Source organism: Cynocephalus volans, chromosome 13, assembly GCF_027409185.1.
Source record: "Cynocephalus volans isolate mCynVol1 chromosome 13, mCynVol1.pri, whole genome shotgun sequence".
In the NCBI taxonomy this organism is placed as follows: Eukaryota; Metazoa; Chordata; class Mammalia; order Dermoptera; family Cynocephalidae; genus Cynocephalus; species Cynocephalus volans.
In genome coordinates, this window is record NC_084472.1 from 42230430 (window position 1) to 42247485 (window position 17056).

The following is a 17056-nucleotide window of genomic DNA, read 5'->3' on the forward strand; positions in this document are numbered from 1 at the left end:
CCTAGTAAGATCATCCTTCCTAAGTATATTATTAAAAACAGATTTATTTTTTACTTCACAAAGAACTGTAACAGATTAATTCTAATGAATTATTCAGTGATATTCTAGCGTGCATTGAAACAAAACAAGCTAATATAAGGCTGGCCAGTTTGCTCAGTTGGTTAGTGTGTGGTGTTATAACACCAAGGTCAAGAGCTTGGATCCCAATACTGGCCAGGTGCCAAAAGCAAACGAACAAACAAACAAAACAAAACAAACAAAAAAATCCAGCTAATATAGAAGCCTCAAGTCTTCTGCTTCCTAACAAGTACTTCAGTACACCCAAGAAAAACAAAATGACTCTTGTGTTATTGCTCAGTTTTCCTGATGCATGAAGATAAACAAGATGCCAGCTGAATATCTAATGTCAGAGGACTTCAACCACAAGTCATACCACCAAATCAAGAAAAATATTAACTCCCTGGGTCAAAAACAGGCAGTTTATTGCAGCAATTATGCTCCTAGAAATCATGTCATAATGTAATTCTTTTATTTTCATAACATTTATAAAAAGGAGGAAAGAGATGAATGCTGTTTATGATGAAGGCTTAAAAATGAAACAAAACTTTAGGTTATAAACATAATAATGGGGCATAAAACACAAAAGACATAAGTATAGCTGTAACTCTCTCCATTTCTTCAGTTCTATTCTCTCCTCAACATTTTCTTTCTCGTATGGATTCTAATTTCCACTCTTTATCTGTGGCTAAGGTCACCAATAGCCTCTTAATTGTCAAATTCAATAACCTATATTTTAAGATTTTAAGTGAACACACTGAATTTTCAGTCTTAGTTACTGGCATGAGCACAGTCTCTCCAGCCAAAAGCCTCCAAAGGTCTAACATATGTACAAATGGAGTTCCAAAGGAAAAGAGTGAAAATGGGGAATTAAAAAAATACTTGCAGAAATAATGAAAGACTTATCCATAACTTTGAGGAAGGGGGGAAAGGGTTTACAGATTAAACCCCAAGCAAAATACTACAAAAAAAACTACCTCATCACATCATAATCAAACTACTGAAAACCAATGTCTATAAAATCTTGAAATGAAACAGAGAAAAAAGAAACATTACATACAGGGGAACAACAATGTAAGTTTAGGCTGACTTCTCATCATAAGCAAGGTACACCTTAAGACATCTGTAAATTGGTGACAGGAAAAAACAGCCAAACAAAAATTTAATACTATTCATAAACAGAGAAATAATAACTTCCCAGATAAAAGAGAACTTGTTGACAGCAGACATGCATTACTAGAAATGTAAAAAGAAAATTACCAGGATTAAAAAATGCAAATTCAAAACTAGATCTCTGGGAATAAAAATCACCACAAACAGCAAGTAAGTGGTAAATGTAAAATAATATGCTCTTTTTTTCTTGTGATTTCCTTAAGAAGATAACTGTTAAAAGTAAAAGTAATGGCACGGAAAGGCAGAGTCTATAACGTAAGAATAAGTAAAGATATGACAGCAGTAAAAATGATGCAGGAGGTGGAAAAATAAAATTATCTGCTCAATAACTGTGTTTCTAGCTTCATTCTGGTAAGTGTGATTAAGATAAATCTCCATAGAGATAGATACCTACCTAAAAATGGTAGGTATTTCTATACCTCCAAAGCTGAGCACAAGACCCATGGTGAATTCACCAGGATAAACAGCAATATTTGAGGCCCTGTCTGCACGGCTGGAGCTAACCTACCCAGAAATGTTCCCACAAAACATGAACTGAAGTGCTTCCATAATCAGCATATGCACCATATATATACAATTTGTAGAACTTGCAGCTTAATGTTAATAGCTTATATCATAATACACATATTTTTGCTGTTTTCTGACATACTTTTGGCTTTACCTATCATTTATTTGCTGCCAAATTCCAGACTATAATCCCAAACAACTACCTTGTTTCTATGGAATACTGAATGTTTCATCACTATATCCCATAACTGGACTCTAGGAACTTACAGCAAACAAAAAATACTGCATATGCTAATAAGACCTAATTTGTATTGATGCGTACTGACAATTTTTAGATAAGTCAATTTTATGATATAATAGAAGCCAAAAGTACACTATTCTTTTTTTTTTTTTTTTTTGTCTTTTTTTTTTGTGACCGGCACTCAGCCAGTGAGTGCACTGGCCATTCCTATATATGATCCGAACCCGCGGTGGGAGCGTCGCTGAGCTCCCAGTGCCGCACTCTCCCGAGTACGCCACGGGGTCGGCCCAAAAGTACACCATTCTTAATGTAAGCTATGTCAATTAGTTAAACTGTCACTTTAATACAGATGACAAGAAAAAATGGCAGGATGTAAAGTAGAAACATGAAGGTTTCTCCCCATTAGTGTCTATAGTTTCGGATCAGAAAACCAACTTTGCACAGAATGCTTTTATGTTAACAACAGCAAATGAAAGTGTGGAGTATACTAACATTTATAAAGCAAACGTATTTCATAGGACCTAGACGTAATCCTTTGTGTCTCCATCACCCCGTGTGAGGCAAAGCATCATGAAAGGAAAAAGACCAGGACTCAAGAACATAAATTAAATATGGCTTTATTCAAACCCTTTCCTTTTTCAACAACCCTTCATAATGTAGATACTGTTCTCCAAATATTGTTGCTTTGCCTCCCACGGATTTGTCACCCCTTTTCCCCTGGGTGCCAAAGGTGCCAAAGATTACTCAAAGCCCATCTCTTCTGAGCAGTGAGAAGCCCCGAAAAGGGGTTAATCTCCCAGAACCCTCAAGATAGAGGCATTCCTTCCATTTGGGAAATTAACCACGAATTGGGGTTCTCTTCTCAGGAAGTTACAGTAAGAGAACATAGGTGGTGTTTCTGCTAAGTATAGTTTACAAAGTTTAACAATAGGCATTCCATAATGCAATTTTCAAGAAGTAAAGTTGATCCACCAACAAAAGCTTGATCTTAGCAAACATTCTCTTCTTACAGCAATTTCCCAGTATTTTTACCTATCAATCAGTAAGCTGTCTGTCTTTGAGCCAGCCACCTTGCTGTGTTACAAATCTTACAACAGAAACTAAATTTCCTGTCCTTTGCAAGGTCAATATTTGAAACTGCAAGGCTTTGGAAAACCAGGCCCGGTGAAGTACATTTGCTTTATTCACAAATATGGCCACAATATCTCCTATCATGTCCTTTTTATAATGTAACCTGGACACTCTTCCAATTGAGTAGTGAAAACTTCCCTTTGAACCCAAATGGCCCCCTGTGACTGCTTCAACCAAGAGGGTATGGTGTGATGCTATACAACTTGCAAGGCTACATCACAGAAGTGCTATGCACATCTTCCTTGCTCTATGAGGACTCACACTTGGAACCCAGATCTCTCCAAACCAGACCAAATGAAGAAGCCACATATAGGTATTCCAGACAACAGCTGAGTCCAAGACATCAGGTGGCATAGCTGCTAGACATGTCAGTGAAGACACCTCCAAGTGATCCAAGCTTCTAGCCATCAACTCACCCCCAGCATTTAAGTCTTCTCAGCTAAGATCCAGGACATCTTTGGATACAGACAAGCCATCCATAGTCTGCCCTTCCACATTCCTGACCCAGAGAATCAACAGGCATAATAAAATGACTGTTTACACCTGTAGGTTTTGAAATAGCATATTATGCAGCAATAGTAGGTAAAACAATGCTATAATTTCATGAAGTAATTTTAGCATAATTAATTTTATAAATTCCAAATTATAAATAATTAGATTCAGATTCATTTATAATTACTAACTGATGAGACCTGCTGGTATGATATTATGGTTATGACTACTCTAGATTTGTGAATGAATGTTAATTCTCTTTTATCTTTTTATTAATTTTTAAACTTAACTGGACCAGAGTATAATATTCGTGTATCTTAGCCTTAGCCCTACTGATAACTCTCCAAGTTATTCAGAAAATTCAGATACGATTTCCAACACTTTCTTTACTCCTCAATTAAAATGGGAATAATACTTTCCTCATTTGACTTTTTAAGACTGTTTTGTTGATCAAATGCACTAACATGTGAAAGCATTCTGAAAACATCGACATTATTCATATGTACTATATTTTCAGTTCCAGAAGTCCTCATCAAGTCTTTTAACAAAAATATCAAAATTTCAGAGGACAAATGTAATACAGTCCAGCAGATTCATTTTGGTACCTATTTTATAATAATGATTTTGTTTTCATAAAAAGACATTTAGGTAGAAAATTAATATTTTAATATGCCTAAATGTTAAATATTAATAAAACATGAAACGTGCCAAGTCCCCTCACCCTCTGGAGGTATTATATTGACACTTTTTGATAAACTGGTTAATATTTTGGTCAAGAATACTTCCTAGCAGTTAGTGGCTAGGTTAACAGTGGTTTGCTTATAACATGACCAACTCAGGAAAGAGATAAACCAAGAGGTTTTATAGGTAGCTTTGTGGATTACCATGAGTCAGCCTACTCTGATATACACTAATTCACAAAGTGACAATGAATGAAACAGTTTATCACTGCATATCTAGGACCCTGAGCTATTTGGTTCTCATCACCTACCAATTACTGAATCACCACCAACAAAAGAATACTCTATATTATTCCTTCTTCCGTTTTATCCCTACTTCACAAAGGGAGTGAGGTGGGGACAGAACTCCTAAAACTCAACAACAAAAAAACAAACAACCTGATTAAAAAATGAGGAAAAAAACTTGAATAGAAATATACAGTCATCCCTCAGTATCCACGGGGGATCAGTTCTAGACCGCCCTGCTCCAAATTTGGATGCTCAAGTCTCATATATAAAATGGTGTAGTATTTGTATATAACGTAAGCATACCCTCCCATATACTTTAAGTCATTTCTAGACTACTTCTAATACCTAATACAATGTAAATGCTATGTAAATATTTGTTATACTGTATTGTTAAGGGAATAATGACAATTGAAATAAAGTCTGTACATGTTCAATACAGATGCAACTTTTTTTTCCCAAATATTTTCCATCTGCAATCGGTTGAGTCCACGGATGAGGAACCCATGGATACGGTGGTCCTACTGTTTACAAATGGCCAATAAGCACACAAAAAGATGCTCATCATCATTAAACATTAGAAAAATGCAAATCAAAACTACAATGAGACACCACTTCACACCCATCAGGATGGCTACTATCAAAAAAACCAAAGTGTTACCTAGGATATGGAGAAACTGGAACACTTGTGCACTGCTAGTGGGAATGAAAAACGGTGCAGCTGCTGTGGAAAACAGTACGATACTTCCTCAAAAAATTAAAAACAAAACTAACATGTAACCCAGCAATTCCACTTCTAGGTATAAACTCAAAAGAATTAAAAACATCATCTTGAAGAAAGATTTGTACACTACTGTTCATGGCACATTATTCACAAAAGCTAAGACACAGAAGGAACCCAAGTGTCCATCTATGGATAAATGGATAATCAAAATGTGGCATACACAGACAACAGAATATCACTCAGCCTTACAAAAGAAGGAAATTCTGACATATGTGTCTTGATGACATTATGCTAATTGAAATAAGCTAGTCAGAAAAAGACAAATACTATATGACTTAACTTATATAAGGTGCTTTTACCAAAATCATAGAGACAGAAAGTAGAATGGTGGTTGCCAGGAGCTGGGGGGAGGGGGAATGGAGAGTTGGTGTTTAAATGGGTATAGAGCTTTGGTTCTGCAACATAAAAAGAGTTCTAGAGATGGATAATGATGATGGTTGCACAATATGAATATATTTTTTTTCATAACTCAATTACAAAATTAATCCATATTTATAAATACAAATAAACAAAACGACGTAATCCAGTCCCCACGTGTGTGTGCTTTCTCCAGGCTTTTCTCGAGCTTGGAGACTAGGAGACGTCACCAGCCCTACAGCTGAGGATGCCAACTTTGTAGGAGAGATTCCCAGTCCCAGCTCCCCTGTTTACCAGCTGTATGGTCCTGAGTGAGTCATCCTCTCTCTCTGGGACTCTGCTTTCTCTTCTGGAAAGTGGCAGCAATAGCAGCACTTTTTTAATAAATGTTTTGTTGTTCTTGTTGTTATTAAAAGGGAAATTATTTAATGGACATACATACATTAATAAAAAAGAAAGATCTCAGATCAACAGTCACCTTTGCATCTTGGGAAACTAGAAAACGAAGAGCAAACCAAGCCCAGACCTAGCAGAGTGAGTACATAAGAAAAATAAGAGCACAGATAAAAGAAACAGAAAATAGAAAAAAAATAGAGGAAATCAATGAAACCAAAAGTTGGTACTTTGATGAGATCTACAAAATTGACAAATCTCTGCCTAGGTGAAATAAGAAAAAAGAGAGAAGATTCAAATAACTAAAACCAGAAATGAAAGAGGGGTCATTACAATCAAATTTACAGAAATCAAAAGGGTTATAAGAGAATACTATGAATAACTGTTGGTCAACACATCAGATCATCTAGATGAAATGAATAAATTTCTAGAAACACACCATCTACCAAGACTGAATAATGACAAAAACAGAAAGTTTGATAGCTGGTAAGATGAGTGATTACCATTTTTCAGTTTCTTTATGCGAGACTCACTTGAGGATTTCTTGCAAGGCTGGTCATGTGGTGATGAACTCGCACAGTTTTTGTTTGTTTCAAAAATGTATACTATTTTCCTTCATTTCTGAAGGATGGACTTGCTGGGTACAGGATCCTTGGCTGGCAAGCAGTTTCTTTCTCTTGTATTTTGAATATATCATCCCGTTTTCTACTGGCCTGTACAGTTTCTGTTGAGAAGTCTGCTGTTAGTCTGATAGGGGCTCCCTCATAGGTGACTTGATGTTTTTCTCTTGCTTCTCTTAAGATTCTGTCTTTTGAGTTTTGCCAGTTTTACTATAATGTGTCATAATAGAGAGGATCTTTTGGGGTTGAATCTGTTTGGGGATCTTTGAATCTCCTGTATCTGAATGTCTGTGTCTCTCGCTATACTAGAGAAGTTTTTGGTTATTATTTCATTGAATGGGTTTTCCATGCCTTTTCCTTTCTCCTTCCCTTCTGGAACACCCATGATATGAATGTTTGTGTGCTTAAGATTATCTGCTACCTTAGATTTTCATTTTTTAAAACTCTTTTTTCCATTTTTTTGTCCACCTGGGTTATTTCGAGAAGACTATCTTCAAGATCAGAAATTCTTTCTTCTGCTTGCTCTAGCCTACTTCTTAAGCCCTCAGTTGTGTTTTTTATTTTGTTGAGTGAATCTTTCAATTCCATGAGCTCTGCCACATTCTTTTTTAAGGTATTAATCTCTTTGTAAATTTCCTTCATATCCTGGATTTTTTTTCTTGTTTCTTTATGTTGTCCAACTGTGTCTTCTCATATCTCAGTGAGTTTCCTTAAGATTGTTGCTTGGAATTCCTTTTCAATCATTTCAAGGGTTTCCTGCTCTGTAGGATCTGGTACTTGACAATTACTGTATTCTTCCAGTGATGTCATATTTTCTTGAGTTTTCATGTTTCTAGTATCTCTACATTGATGTCTGGTCATCTGGTAGAGCAGTTGCTTCTTCTATTACTATGGAGAGGGGTTTGAGGAGAAAGAGGTCCTCTTCTGTTTCCAGTTTCTGCTGGTGGCACTCCTTGTGTCAAGGAGTGTCTGGTGGGCCACCTGCACAGTGGCTGTGGCTACTGCTGTGGTGTCAAGACACTTTTGTGGCAGCTGTGGCTGTGGTGGGCCACCCACACAGAAGTGGTGTTTTCATTGTGCTCCTTGCCTGCTTCCAGGTGGGGGATGCTGCCCTCAGCTCCTACCTAGGCCCCCTAGGCCTGCTCTGCTGCTTGCCTGCTTCCAGGCAGAGCAATATGAATATACTTAATATCACTGAACTTAAAAATGGTCCAGCTGGTACGTTTTATGTTATGTGTATTTTACCACAATTAAAAAAAAAATTGTGGAAAAAATAACATTTTAAATTTTTAAAATGTTTAAAGTAAAAGAGGAGTTGACTCTCAAACATGAATAATTAAAAATATACAAAAAGCTAACATTCTTATACAGTTATAATAGAATAAATAAATACAGGCTCCTTTCTACATTAGCAAACTGGTACATTTTTGAAAATGTGTTTCTTGACACCTTGGAACTAATAAGCACACAGAATGCTTTCAAAAACACTTGACTGAATTGTATCTATATAGCACTATTCAATTGTTTACAAGTATAGTTATCACTGAACACTGCCTTATGTGAACATTTTTAAAAATTATAATCTTCCTGTACACACACCAAGGTTTTTCTAATTTAATGACATTTAAACTGAATATAGCAAACCTAAGCTATTTGAAGGAATTTCACCTATACAGAAGTCATCACCATATAATCACCAGTGATGTTTAATACTAAAACCCCTTTTTTTTACACAGCAAAGATCATTTGGGGAGGGCAGAGTACCATGGTTTCATGCTTCTCATAAAACAGTTAACTATAATTATGAAAAAGGAGAATAGTTACCAACTGTCCAATCACTAGACCATTTATTTTCTTCACCTCAGTCCTCTTCTTAATCCCCCATATATACACACAATTAGTCATTAAGTCCTGTTTTCTAAAATTTTCTTATCTGCTGCTTCCTCTCCATTTTCACTACCATCATCCTATTTAAAGCCTATTATTACCTTTTACAAATGAAGTAGCAGCCATGCCCCTCTGCCAGTCTTACACCAGAACGCGTGTGGAGTCTGTCTTCTTTAGCATCACTTTCACAGACGTGATCCTTTCTCAAAAAGGCTCAACAGTGTCCTACCTCTGAATGATCCAAGTCTAACTCCTTATCTACACGATCCTCTGTAACAATGGCCTCACCTCTTTCCTAGCAAACCTACATTTCTCAAGCCTACCCAGGGCTTACTCTATTCAAAGCAGTTTCTTCTTTGTCAGGTCCCACAATTGTACCATTTCAATTTCTACTGCTGTGACTACTTCACAATACTCCCCTTATTTCTTCTCCTATGAACTCCACCAATCCAAAGGAGGCTCATTCAAGGCTGGACAGTTAGCTCAGGTGCTTAGAGTGTGGTGGTTAAAACACCAAGGTCCAGGGTTAGATTCTTGTACCAGACAGCCACCAAAAAAACAAAACAAAACCAAAGTAGGCACATTCATTCTTCAAAGCTCCCTCCAAGTCTCACTACAAGAAACTTTGACTGACTTCCCCATTCATTAGGCCAATGCAATATTTGAACTTTATATGCACAATATAGTGCCAATCATACAAGCACATACCCGCTTACTATTTTTTCCTAACGTTAACATTACCTCCTTAACTAGATAGCAAACTCCCTAAAGCCCATCTCATACTTCTCGCTTCTCCACAATTAGATTACATGGTCATATCCAAATTAAGTCCTCATCATATGCTTATTAACTGAGTTAATAAAAATAATACATATTTTGCCTGAATTTATCCAAATTCTTTAGAAGATTCTATTTTAATGGCTTTAACATTAATGTGCATATCACTTTAAACCTGTTTAATTGTATCTAGAAGTTTAACGAGTACATCCTAATATTCAGGAATTCAAGGATATGAATAGGAACTGAACTTCATTAATTCTTCACCTTTAAGATTAGCAAAGATTAAAAGACCAATAATACAAAGCTGATGACAGTATAGGGAACAATACACTACTGGAATATAAATTGATACAATGCTTTCAAAGCTACTGACGAATTTCCCTCCAAAAGTTAAATATAAAAATATTAAATATTCTTATTCTTTGACCCAACTTCACATCTAGAAGCTTATCCTTCATAAATGTGTGCATAAGTATTCATAAACATATGCAAAGATGCTCACAGCTGCAATCAATATCTGCAAGACTGCAAGAATGGTGCCTGACACATACTATACACTAAAATACTTTGGAATGAATAATAAAAAACCAAAAACATACATCAACAGAATACTGATTTAGTTATGGTACATCAACGAGATAACAGATCTACTATAATCTAAAAATCTGCAATATATTTCCAAGAAGTACCGTTAACAAAGATTGTGATGGTGCAAAACTCTAGAAGGCACTATTTACAGAGATTACAAGTAGAACAGTGACCCTTTCCTTCCACCAGAAAGGTGACACAGCAGCTCTATGGCTGGAAAAGTCTTTTTAAATAAGAAGAGAAAAAAATGACGATATATGCAGAGAAACAGTTAACTATTGATATGACTCAAAGTAATAAAAGAAATTATGGACTTTCTATTATACTTCTATGATGTTTGAATTTTCAATTACAAGCATTGATTACTTTTGTAAACTGAAAAGAACAATGAAGAAATTAAGGAATCAAAGGCTCACAGAACTCTGAAGATATTTCACAGAACACCAAATAGCTAGGCATATCAACATTTATGATAAATATAAACAGTGAACAAAATGAGCTAGCACAGAATACATATATAGAAAGAATATCACTACATCAATTTCAAAAGCAAGCCAACTAAACCTTTTTTACAAATATACATACATGGTAAAACAAGCAAAGGAGAGGAACACAAAATTCAGGATTAAAGATTTAACTCAGAAAGGAGAAAGCAAGGAGATGGCTTTAAAGACACGGCAGTGTTCCTTTTTCTGCAACTGGGTAGTAGTTTCACAGTATCGTTCCTTTGAAATTCTTTATAACTTAATGTGTTTTATATACACATTGTTTTGTACGAATAGAATACAGATAAATTTTTAAAACAGAAAATTCCCAAAGAATTTCACATTTAAAAGAAATTATCTTGAAAAAAAAATTGAAGAGAAAAAGACTGCCTGTGCAAGCAAATCATAATAGCTATTTAAGGGAGGAGACTAGAAAAGAGATTCTTGTTAGTTTGTTTTTAGATTAGGGGATTATTCATTAGTTACAGTAAAACCTTAGCTACAGATTATCACATACACCCATGTTTTCTAGATATTAGCTTGCCATTTCAAATGCCAAAAATTTTTAAAATTATTTTGAATAGGAATAATTCCATACTGCAAAACCACATAATAATGCATCTTCTTAAGCAGAATATACTTATCATGATTTTGGGGGTTTTTTTTAGAACAATAAATGTGCTACGCTTTACCAGCAATTCTCTCAACAATGGAGAGTTATATAGGGCTCTAATAGGTTTTGAAATTCCAACAGGTTTTGGAATGACACTTTATAAGCCCATGTCTGATTTTCCTACCATAGCTCTTCCAGTTTCTCCCTTCTTGTCAATTAATTCCTATTCAACAATATGTTGATGGCTTAGAAATCATCTAATCAACTGTATATAAATCAAGAATTCACAGCCTGGCCTGAAAATGTTAAGAATATATACTTGGAAACATAGATTTGGTAATATCTCTTTTGACTCCTGAGGATTTTTGGTTCTCAGTTCCCAAATGTAAACAGTTTCTCCATAGCAGTATTCTAAATAAATGTATTATCACTGAATTTTTATTTTAAAAATATTTTCAACACCATAATACCAAATCATTTAAAAATAAAGAAACTTCTGAATGTAATTACATTGTCTTAGATGTTGTGACCCTAAAAATATTCAATTAAAGGTCCATGGAAATAATTACATTTTTTCCACTTTTACTTAGCAAACTATATGATATTTTACTAATGTTTTAACTTTCTACCTCAAAGTCTAAGAGATAATTTCTTAGATCATTTTTTAATCAATCTGACATCATATAAGATTTTACACACTAAGGAAATCATTTCTTTTTCTCTTTAGGGAAGGCAAGATAAGGAAATGTTTATAAAAAACAGTGATAGGTGTGACTCCTGAAAAACATATTAATAGTTTTCAGTTCAAGAGTAAAAGTTTAAAAGCCATGAGGCTACGTGTATTTCCACACAAATAGTTTTTAGTTCAAGGGTAAAAAGTTTATAAGCCATGAGGCTACGTGTATTTCTTGCCTTCTAATTTAAACTATGAGAAAAATGCAGGTTTTCTTAGCCACTCTTCGCACAAAATACCTCTGGTATTATTTTACCTAAGCCAAATGAGACAGTTATCTGAACACCAAATATAAAAGTTTTATTTTAGTAAATTTATAAACAGCATACTACAGTCCTTTAACCCCATTTAGGTTAATGAAAGAGAAACTCTATGATGAATATGGGAAAGCAAGAATATTCTTATTTCTATTTCTGACCTAACCAGGAAAGTAAGGAAAGAAAAGCATGAGGCCGCTCCAGAGTTTACCTCTTGGAGCACCACTGATGCTAAGGCATAGAGAAAAGACACATTGCTGCATCTTCTCTAGGTCCCAAGTCATCTTTCCAGGCAGTCAACCATTTCTCTGAAATACTTTCCTCTGTAACCACTACCCTACAGACTTTCTTATCCTCTCTGTCCTCTACTTAGCCAAATTCCTTAGGAGTCCCATGAGGTAGGGTTACCTAAGCATATCACTAGCCTGAATTTTTCTCAAAATATATGCAAGAGAAAAACTTGCAGTAATTGCTGAGAAACATGTAAATGAACCATGATACTGTGCATTGACTGGGTATAATCAAAAACCATGATAACAGAGATAACAAAATAAATTATGGAAATATTTTAACCACATTAACAGGCCTGTTTTAAAAAGGTTAAAGATGAAAGTAAAACCATAAAAGAAAAACAACTGGGTAAAATAAACATTGAAAATATTTGCTCCTGTTACTATTAATCTTAAAAATGAAAAATTTAAACTGGTAGAAGTTTTAACCTAAAAATGCAAAGATTCATTTTTTTTTTTTTTTTTGTCGTTTTTTCGTGACCGGCACTCAGCCAGTGAGTGCACCGGTCAGTCCTATATAGGATCCGAACCCGCGGCGGGAGCGTCGCCGCGCTCCCAGCGCAGCACTCTACCAAGTGCGCCACGGGCTCGGCCCCAAAGATTCATTTTTAATACCAATGAATAAAGGCAAAACGTAAAGTTCAATGAGAAAGACATTCTCTCACTTTGCTTGTGGAATTTAAACCGGCAATCTATTCTGAAAGCTAGTTTGGTATTATATTACCAAGAGTCAAAAATGATCTTACTCCTTGATCTAATAATTCTATTCATAGGACTCTGTACAAACAAATAATAAATTGTGAACAAATAGAATCCTTATTTCAGAATGAATGTAATGAAGTGATAAAATGCATTACTCTACTTGCTTGGTTCAGTTTTGCTAAAACATAAATAAAAAAAAAATAGCCACCTTGGCCTGCCACATATCAGGCCATACTGACCCCCATTAAACAGTCTTGTCCCTTACATCTTCCTTCTGACTCAACCAAGACAAATACGGCATGATCCTATATGAAAGGAAAAAAGCACATTGATATATTTCAGGAAGTTTTCAAATGACTTGAAACAAAAAGGGTTTTCTGAAGACAGAAAGGAAAACAATACTCCAGATTAACTATGAAATGCTATTTCCCAAATAATTTATTTTATCAAGAAAACCAAATACCTCTCTAAATTATTTCATTAGGAAATAAGAATTGTGCCATAACAACCCAGAAGTCATCAAGCTAGGTAAAAATGTGTCACATGTATCAATTTTCAAATTTCTTAAATTTTCTGAGCAGGTGATGGATGTTAAACATATGTCAAATGCCCCATGCCACTTTAGAAAAAAATTAAGTTTAAAAGCTATGCTAAACCGAAACCAAGTATCTTTGTAGAAGTATTAAAATTATCAAAACACAAAATCACAGGCAATAAATAAGATTTGTCTGTCGCCATTCACACAAAAGCAACCTGAGTTCTAATCCACAAGAAGAATGCTCAAGGACACTCTAACCAGAGCAATTACACAAGAAAAAGAAATAAAAGGCATACAAATTGGAAAAAAATAAAATTATCTCTGTTGGCAGAAAATATGATCTTCTATGTAGTAAGTCCTAAAAGTTCCACAGAAAAAACTGTTAGTACTAACAAATGAATTCAGGAAAGTAGCAGGATATGAACTCAACATGCAAAAATCAGTTGTATTTCTATATACTAATGATGAACAATGCAAAATGGAAATTATAAAAACAATTGTATTTACAATAACATCAAAAAGAATGAAATATTTCAGAATTAACTTAATCAAGGAGGTGAAGACTTGTACAATGAAAACTACAAAACAATGCTGAAAAAACTTAAAGATATTTTAAAAATGGAAATACATCCCATGTTCACGGACTGAAAGACTTCATGTTGTTAAAATGTCAATACCACCCAAAGTAATCTATAGATTCAGTGCAATCCATCTCAAAGTCACAATATTTTGTTTTTCCAGAGACAGAAAAGCCCATTCTAAAATTCATATCGAGTCTCAAAAGACCCTGAACAGCCAAAACAATCCTTAAAAAGAACAAAGCCAGAGAACTCACACTTCCTGCTTTCAAAACTCACTACATAGCTACAGTAATCAAAACAGTGCAGCACCAGCATAAAGACAGACATCTATCTAAACCAATGGAATAGAAAAGAGAGCCCAGAAATAAACCCTGCATTTAGGGTCAAATGATTTTTGACAAGGGTACCATTTCAATGAAAAAAGGATAGTCTTTTCAACAAATGGTGCTGGAAAAATTGGATATCCACACACAGAAGAATAAAGGCGGACCTTTACCCTAACACCATATACAAAAATTAACTCAAAATAGATCAGACCTAAATGTAAGACCTAAAACTATAAAACTCTTAGAGGAAAACACAGGGCAAAAGCTTCACAACACAGGATTTGGCAATGATTTGGTATATGACATGAAAGGCACAGGCAACAAAAGAAAAAATAGACAAACTGGACTTCATAAAAATGTTTTTAATTTTACATCAGAAAACACTATCAACAGAGTAAAAAAGGCAACCCACAAAATGGGAGAAAATATTTGCAAATCATATATCTGATAAGGGATTATATCCAGAATATATAGAGAACTACTAAAACTCAACGACAAAAAACCCGATTCAAAAACAGGCAAAGGACTTAGACATTTTTCCAAAGATATACAAATGATGAATAAGCACAAGAAGATGCTCAACATCCCAATCACTACAGAAAAACAAATCAAAACTACCTCACACCCACTAGGATGGCTACTTTCGAAAACAAAAACAAAAAAAGAAACAAAAAATAACGTGTTGGTGAGGATGTGGAGAAACTGGAACCACTGTGCCCCGCTGGTGGAAATGTAAAATGGTGCAGCTGCTATGGAAAACTGTGTGATCATTCCTCAAAATATTAAAAGTAGAATTATCATGTAATCCAGCAATTTCACTTCTAGGTATACATCCAGAAGAATTAAAAGCAGGGTGTCAAAGAAATATTTATACACCCATGCTCATGGCAGTATTACTTACAACAGCTAAAATGTGGAAGCAACCCAAGTGTCCGCTGATGGATGTACTGTACTATACCACAGAAACGTGGAACTAAGTATCAGAAAAAAAACAGCTAAAATAATTCTGGTTGTTGCCTCTAGGAAGTGAGACTGAAGGGTGGGTAGTGGAGTGGGGTAAGAGACTACTGCTTTTCTTTTAAATGTATAGCCTTGAAAACAAAGGAAATTCTGACATAAGTTACAACATAGAAGAACCTTGAGAACATTACACCAGGTGAAATAAGCCAGTCACAAAACCATAAATACTACATGATTCCACTTATATGAGGTACTTAGAGAAGTCAAATTCATAGACACAGAAAGTAGAATGGGGATTACCAGGGGACAGGGGGAGGGGGATTGGGGAGTCACAGTTTGAAAGATGAAGAGTTCTGGAGATGGATGGTGGTGATGGCTGCACAACACAATGAATGTATTTAATACCACTGAACCATATGCTTAAGAATGGCCAAGATGGTAGATTTTATGTCATGTGTGTTTTACTACAATAAAGAAATTGGAGAAAAAGAACACTTGAATGATGTGAAATAAGTTTTAAATTAGATTTTAGTCATGGTTGCCAAGTTTTTTTTATATTCACATTTAAACATTTGGCATTAATGCCTCAATTTTGTAATATTAATAGCAAATCATTAGTCAACAGATTAAGGCCTCTTGCTTTATTTACTCTCTTGTCCAGAAGAAACTTACCTAAACTTGTGGGCTTGATGAGAACATCAAGGACGTCATAAAAGGGCAGGTTTTTTAACTGCACATCAGGATGGACAGGAGGAATTGGGGGAGATGGCTGCTGCATCTCAAATGTGGGCTTAGTATCCTGAAGCAGCACAGTACCAACAGGAGAGGACGGTGAGTGAGGTGTAATTGAAGTGGAAGGCAACGAGTGGATTCCAGCCACAGCCAAGTCAGGCTCTACTGGTGATGAGCCACCATCCAGACTGAAAACTGATGATTTGATTGCAGACAAGTCAGAAAGGCCTTCCAGAGTCCGTGGATATCGGCGTCTATACAATTCTCGGATTTTAATCTGAACCGCAGGGCTGCAGCCACTCTTCAATAAATGCAGCGCCCTCATCAGGAGGTCATGCTTGCGTCCACTTTTATTCCGTCCAGCAAAGCCTAGTAACACTTGCAGTTCAGAAACCCTAAAACTAGAAACCATATTCTAAAAGGAAAGGAAAAAAAACATATAAGCCAATAGTTACCACCCTCCAGCATATAAAAATCCTCGCTAAAATATTTAGCAAAAAATCTGATTTTTCCACCACATCAACTGGCATGTGGTAGTAACCACCATTTTCACATACCACTTAGAACTGTTACTATTCATAAGGTCATCCCCCCATAAAAACTACATTCAAGTTATGGTGTTAATTACATTTTGTTGCAGTCATAATTTTGGTGATCTATAGCATATTGGTTTCTATTAACCACTTCATTATCTGATTACCTACCCATAATTGTTTCATGACTATAAAATCTATAACCAATGAAAATGTTCCTTTTTAAAACTATGCCCTCCCAATACACAACATGTTTATTACAAAATTATCAATTAACCAAACAAAAAATTAGATTTTTACGTCGTTACATGCATAACTTCTGATGCTCAGT

The 17056-nt window shown here is 35.2% G+C and overlaps 1 protein-coding gene across 6 annotated transcripts in view; it reads right to left on the reverse strand.

The window, feature by feature from the left end:
• The window catches only part of PIAS2 (protein inhibitor of activated STAT 2), a 114708-nt gene that overhangs the window by 77049 nt on the left and 20603 nt on the right, over positions 1-17056 (reverse strand). For all 6 annotated transcript variants that reach the window (XM_063076606.1, XM_063076605.1, XM_063076604.1 and 3 more), the window contains one exon: positions 16133-16607. In XM_063076606.1, coding sequence (XP_062932676.1) covers positions 16133-16604 — 472 coding nt within the window. In that variant the 5' untranslated portion in view covers positions 16605-16607. The remainder of the gene's footprint in view (positions 1-16132; positions 16608-17056) is intronic.